A 7,031-nucleotide genomic window follows, 5' to 3' on the forward strand; every position below is an offset into this window, starting at 1 on the left:
ATGAGCAAAGGTTGTTGAGATGTTACCATTAAATGGTAAGACCATGAAAGTTACGGAATAAACCATTAATACTAGGTTGCCCAGAAGGACTCCAAAAATCCTGTTACTGCAAACTTCCAAATGCCTTCTGAAAAAATAATCATCATACCTTTCATCCATGTCAGCTTTTGCTTTCTGGTCTGGGTGGAGGAGATTTTGGTAGTGTTTTAAAGGAATTGTATCCCAATATGTCCCCAGGACGGATCATAGTTAAATGAATTTCCTGCTAGTTAACTCCTGTATTGGTGGCTTGAGCTTCTTTTTTGGAGGGCAAATAAGTTAAAAGCAGTTTCTAATTTGCAAGTTACACATCCTATACCTCTGTACAGTGACGTGAAAGACACTGACAAGGAATAAATAACATACAAAATAAGATGAGAATGGATTGAAGAAAAGTTGCACTAAAATGTTTAAATAGTAAAAGGCAGAAAGTTTAACTGATGCTGATAAACTGCTGTGTATGCATTTTTGCTGGATTATACAGTGCCACTCTAACATGGATAGAAGGGTAGATTCCCATTGAAAATCCATTCCAAAGGCTGCCAAGGAAGTGGGACACAGGTCTTTGATCAGTAATTCAAATGTTACATCAACAGTACTCACAAGAAGAATACAACTCTTTCCTTGGTTAATATATTGTGCATAGCAATATCTCAAAGAATTAAGAGCACCTTTTACATAAAAATTCCAAACATATTTATCTAGTGAACAAGAATCAGCATCTCTAAGCAGTACTTCTGCAGATGTACAGTACTGTATTTATATAGATATAGATATACATATATTTCAAAGTGAATTTACACTGTGATCTGGTGATTAGTCCAGCAGTGGGTGAACCCACAGGGTAAGTCTTCAGGAGAATATATTGCCTTTGGTGGATGGCCAGTTACAAGGCACGATTGCATAGGGGAGCCCCATCGGGCAGCAAAGGACAGTTTAGCATCCCATTAAGCAAGCACAGCATGCTTAGGTCGTTCCTGCAAGATATAAGAAGCTTCCAAATTTTCATGGCCAATACAGTTCTAGTTTTCACAGGTTGCACACATTGCAACCATCTCTTTGTGCCTTAAAGACACAGAGGAGGAAGGTAGGACACCAACTTATATCTTATCCCTGCTTCCAAGCAGAAATCAAGCAGCACCATAGATTTAGGCTGGTAAAGAATGTCCATGTTTGGCTTCACGAGGGTTTCTTGAGCAGCTGGTTTTCCCCATTTATCTTTTTTTGTTTTTTCTTTTCCAAATCAGTTGTTCACAGTCCTCTGGTAGAAATAATTTGAAAAGCATGGTTGGCCTAAGACAGGAAAGCAGACTGCTACCATTTCCCTGGGATGGGCACGCCACACTCATACCAGCCCACATAGTAGTAGGGAGTTGTGTATCCAATGCGTCCAAATGATACTGGCTCCTGGCGGTACTGGCGGTAATACCCTGTTGGGAGAAAAACGCCCATTTGTACTCCAGAACAAAGACACGGTAATTTAACAAAAGTAGCAGATGCAGTGAGATTCAATCCCACAACCCAAATGAAAACTTAGAAGCTGTCTAGTAGGGAGTTGTGTCAAAAGGGTATTGACTAGCCCAGGTATCTGGCCAAGATCTTTCTTGAATGATCTAACTCTGGTTCTCCATATTTCTTGTAATTTTGATTGGTTTTACTGTTCAAAATCTCTTTAACTATTGTGTAATGCTGTGGTCTGCCAAAAACCTTCTGCATTTCACTGCAAAAGGTGGGTATATTTCAGTTGTGTTTATGAAGTTTCTAAGTCAGTTTAAATATATAAAGGACTCTGGGGCAAAAATACCATCAAATCATATTATCTCATAGGACTCAAGAGACGATCAGCAAGCATCAGCTTTTCACAAAACAAAAAGGTATCATTTCATGCAGTAAATATTGAGTTAAGCCCTTCCTTCCCCTTTTTCTTCATCTGCAGAAAGAATGTGACTGCTTAAAGCATTAGAAGAGGTGCAGCATTCTTGTCCACGTAGCTCGTGCATTGGAACATCTGAAGCACTCATGGCTTGTGCCAATAATATAATTTTTGTGTGCTCTCTATCTCTGTCTCCTAGACCTAGTAACACACATCTGGATTAATCATCCCTCGTTTGAACTGAGAAATGCAGTACTTCCCAGTGATATATAAATATCAGGGACTATTTCAGTTTCTTCCTGGTAACGCCACCATGAAAAGAATATCAACAAATAATTTAACATGGAAACCATTACAGCTAACTGAGCAATTTAAACCCATAGACCTATTGAAAAGATTGCATTGCTTTCATGATTGTTTTCATTTTGTGAAGCAAACTGTCACCCTCTTGGCTCTGTAAGCTGAGCAGTTTACTCAGAGGAACTCCCTCAAGGTAAGAATTTTCACTCTGAGAGAGGTATCTACCAAGTCAGAAAAAAAGTACTGACCTTAAGTTATTAGACATGCTCCTTTGTGTTTTGTATTGAATGAACTGGTTAGAAACAATTCCCAAAAGCCATATTTGCAAAGATACAGCTAGTTCTTTGTGACACGTGGAAGAGTTTTTGCATCTCAATTCAGAGGCAGGTTTTATCATTAAGAGAAAGGTTTCATACACCTATGTAATTTTTTTCTTTCTATTTTTGCATTTTGTTTCTGTGATATATTTGCATCATATGCCCCTCTCTGTCTCTGTCTCTCCACACCCACAAGTCCTCTGGAGCAGTCATAACCTGTTCACCTAGGCCTAAGTACAACATCACCTCATGCAGTAGCATCAGCTGGACTCCTCAGAGATCTGACACCATGCTCTGCTCCTTACCCCTTAATCCTACAGATGGGAGGACAGGCACTTGGCCAACACTCCACTCCCCCATTGTCGTACCTTGGATGGTGGGCAGGGCTTCAATGTATGACTGAGGTCCCGTTCTTCCATCCAGGTGTGAATCCACAAACTGGCAGTGGTCCTCACCTCTACCCCAGCTATCCCCAATACTGTAGAAGGTGTCTGAAGGGTGATACAGATTGGTTACAATTCAGCAATACTTTTGTTTGGGATGCTCTTTACCATCAGGAAAATAGATGTGGAAGAAAGCAGGAGATATGTCACAGTGACAAACACAGTATTACCAATGAAAAACTGTGGCTGGAAAGACAGCGAATGTTACCTTTGCAGTATGGAAGGAGAAATTATGGAAAAGAGAAAGGGGTAGCAGCTCAGTAAGGAGTAGTCCCCATTTTGCAAGTCCATGGGCTCTGTACCACAGGTGAGAGGTGGACAGAATTTCAACTGGACCAGTCATTTCAGTATATCATGTCAAAGTAAAAAATGCTCTGTATGTCTATACCATTAGTTTGACTGCAGTCTCAAATGAAAACTAAACACTGTGGATCTCTTCCCACAGATGGGGTGGGTCCTGCCACCCTGTTTGTTTCTTACTGCATGTTCAAACACTGTCTTGAAACTATACCAAGGCACTACAATAAAAACACCCCATTAGCATAGTCTGAAAAGCCATTGAGATAATCCCATTACCCCAGATCAACAGTATGGAAGATTTTCTTCATTATCTCTCAGCAAATACACCTGTATAAGAGCTACTGTTAATTCTACTTGAATGCAGGACTCCCACATAGCCGTCACACAATTCTTTCACATATGACATGAAGAAAGAAAGAAGATGGAGGTGACAAGCAATCATAAATCAGGAAATTCATCTTGGTGCCTACCTTTCAGATCATCACTGAGGTAAATCTTGTACCTTAAGGAGTTGCAAAGCACCACTCCTACAAACTTGCGGTACCAAGTTCGTTTCACGTACTGCTTGCCAGTGCAGTCTGAGTAGGTCGGGTCATATTTAAAAGTGAATGGGATCCAGATAGGCTCACCACCTTGGAGAAAAAATAAATTCCACATTAAGGACAGACTTCAGCATTCAGTCTGAGTTTTGTTGAGGTTAATATCTAATAATATGTTTTACAAGACATGCTGCAGCAGATTAATACATAACATTTCCATATCCAGAAATACTACTTCAAGAACAAATATTAAAAAAAAAAAAAGAAAAGAAAAAGTGAGGGACTTGATTCAATCCCTTCTCGGCAGTAGACAATAACAACTGTTAAAATTATTTAAAAATATGATTTTATGTACTGACCCACAGCTTTAAGTATACAGTCTCACTTGTAAGACTTCTTCTCTACCTAGTGTTACATGGTTTCTTGTCTCAGCATAGCCTGATCTTAGGTCTGATGGTGACTTGCATTTTAAGACTAAGTAAAAAACTTCATCCTTTTACTGAAGAGCAGATGTTAGGAATTCTGTGGTGAGTAACAGACTGTGATGTGAATTCTGTTCTTGCTGTTTTCTTTTCCCACATTACATCAAAACCGATGACTTTCCAATAACAGATAAGCGCGACCTTTCCTGGGGATCTCTGTCCTGAGTGCTGCTGAAGAGGACACTGCTTAATTGTATTGCAAAAGACTAAATATTCTTACTGGTTTACCTAAATGTTTGCTTTATATTAGCTGAGACAATGTTTTTTGAAATTACTGTTGCAGCAATATATACAGAATGATACAAAAAGCATCCAATGTGATAATTGGTATTTTTGTCTCCAGCTACAGCTCAAAGTCTTGGTTTTACTGTGCTATTTCAAGGCAGTTTACAAATGAGATTGAAAGTTTTTTCTGTTAGTCATCCTTCCTCCCTCCCACTAGGCACATGGATCAAATCCTGCAAACACTTGCATGTGAGAAGCAATCACTGATGAGCAATCCTCAAAACCCCACCAGTATGGATACAAACATTAACCAGACTGTCTTTACTCAATTAGTTACACAGTGAAGGGATTGCAGGATTTTGGCCACAGCCTTATCTTTAGAATAAAACAATAAACTCTTTCTTGAATGCTGTCTTGTTGTTGTGAATAGTCTGCTTTTGTCCATCACTTTTGCCCACCTCCAAAAATCCTGAAGGATAAACTTAGCATGCCCTGTAAGAGATGCATTGGATGTTCAGAAGCTCGTTGTTTCCACAAGTTCCCAGAGCTCTGCCACCTCTTTTTGCTCTATCTTATCTCTACTACCGCAGTCACACAAAGTATTTTCTCTTTGTCCAGCTAAGAAGAAACTAAAAGTCATCACCTTCCAAAAGTCTCCTTTCCTTGAACACACCCACAAAATAATTTACAGCAAAAATCCTGAAGGTGACAATGGACAAAGGAAGGTCACTGCTCTCAGAGGCCTCCCACACTACCAGAAGCAGTGTGCTCTGCAATACCTGTGCATCATCAGATCCACCTGAGAGGACAGCAAAAACAGACTAACAAGTGTAATAAAACAGAGAAGGAAGGGAGTCGCTGCACACTTTTCATGTACAGTGAAGCCAAAAAGCCCCAGAACCAACAATTTTAACTGCTTAGGAAAGATGACAGAACATAATAACTGTGAGATCTGTTTTCGTGCATCTCTTCTGAGAGCACACACTGCCTGGGGTTACCTCACCAATGTTATGTCAGCAAGCTTAGTCCCAGCACCAGGTGATCAGATCTTGTGATTTGGGGCTGAACTAGCTTATTGCAAATTTGGAAAGACAAAGTAAGCTCAACAGCTTTGTGGCATGTCACTAGGGACAGTAACAAAACCTTGGATATTTTAGCATTTATAAGGGCATGATGATTTTTATCGGTGAGCATAAGAACTAGAGACAGGAAAACCTGATCCTACTGTTCAAGCTATGCTCGGACAACTGAAAGAGACAGAAGCAGAAGCCATATAGTTTAAAAATTAGTAATAAGCACTAAACTAAGCAATGTTTGCCTGTTGTACCAGGCAAAAAGATGAGCCAAAAGCAAGTGCTTATTCTAACATATCTTTGTAAGATTTCTGTTCAGCAAACAGAATAAGGGGTCCTAAGACAAGAAATGTTTTGTGAATTAGCCCCACTACCTGTTCCTGCTTAAAATTTTAACTAAAACTGGCATGTTTAAATGTTTCTAACTCCTACACTCTAACCATTTTGCACAGATTTTAGGCACTTCATGAAAGAAATGGTAGAGTAAGACTTACCAGGTGGTCTGACAATGAGGAGGGGATTGTCTAGAAGAATAAGGCAAATAAAAAAATCAGTATTTTGTTCCAAACCTTGTTTTATAACATGAAACATACAGAAGTCAGCTGCAGAGTTGCTGCCTTTAGCTACATCATGAGCATATGACCTACATTGTATTGTTGATTTACAGAGCTAACAAGTGTTTGTTATTCCACTCTTTTCTCAGTTGGTGAAATTTGCCACAGGATTGTGTATTTTTTCTGACATGTAAAACCTTAATTGAGATTAGTACCAAAGTTCAAAGCCAGCTTTTAAATAGATTTCCTCTTCTCAGAAAGTCCTCAGAGCAGGAATATGGTTTCACTGTACACTTCTGAATGAATGGTGTAAGTTACACCTGTGGGCCTGCCTTCCAACAGGAAATGTAGCCTGCCTCTTGCATGCAAATCTTGGTCTCAGACATCCATCATGTTTAGCACAGTTCTTTAGTGCTAGTCATAAATATGGGAAATGTATCATTTTAACTTTTTTTTGCCATAGTTGCTGAAATTTTGGAGGAGCCTCCTGGGCAGTGCAAAGAGCACTGACTTCTTGCTTGAAATACTATTTAAATAAATAAGGAAGGACTAAGGATAACAAAACAACATGATCTCAAGATCTAATGCATTAGCTTCTCTGTATTCATTACATTGCAGTTCCTATCCTGTCTTACTGCACACAAATACCCAAAGAGAAAGCACAGTGCTTGTCTACTGATGGGGAAGAAAACTTCCAGGGAGTTTTTACAGTTTGATAAAAGAGAACAATGAGTTTCTGTCCTTTTTAATGTGTTGTCTGGGGAATGATTGAATGTTTTCAATAACCTGCTTGATCCTATGATGGCATTCTTTATTGAATATTCCAATCAGCTCAAACCTTTCAGTTGCATTAGAAGAGCACTCTGAATTAGCACTTTCAATCTCT

General features: G+C 39.3%; 1 protein-coding gene across 1 annotated transcript in view; it reads right to left on the reverse strand.

Moving 5' to 3' along the window:
• Window positions 1-1,013: 1,013 nt before the first annotated feature.
• LOC103797875 (fibronectin type III domain-containing protein 1-like) overlaps window positions 1,014-7,031 on the reverse strand; it is an 18,727-nt gene continuing 12,709 nt past the window's right edge. Inside the window, exons 5-8 of the mRNA XM_009070110.1 lie at window positions 6,086-6,115; window positions 3,743-3,904; window positions 2,898-3,020; window positions 1,014-1,469 (exon numbers count right to left, since the gene is read on the reverse strand). Coding sequence (XP_009068358.1) covers window positions 1,354-1,469; window positions 2,898-3,020; window positions 3,743-3,904; window positions 6,086-6,115 — 431 coding nt within the window. The 3' untranslated portion in view covers window positions 1,014-1,353. The remainder of the gene's footprint in view (window positions 1,470-2,897; window positions 3,021-3,742; window positions 3,905-6,085; window positions 6,116-7,031) is intronic.

Source organism: Acanthisitta chloris, unplaced genomic scaffold (genome assembly GCF_000695815.1).
Source record: "Acanthisitta chloris isolate BGI_N310 unplaced genomic scaffold, ASM69581v1 scaffold11632, whole genome shotgun sequence".
NCBI lineage: Eukaryota > Metazoa > Chordata > Aves > Passeriformes > Acanthisittidae > Acanthisitta > Acanthisitta chloris.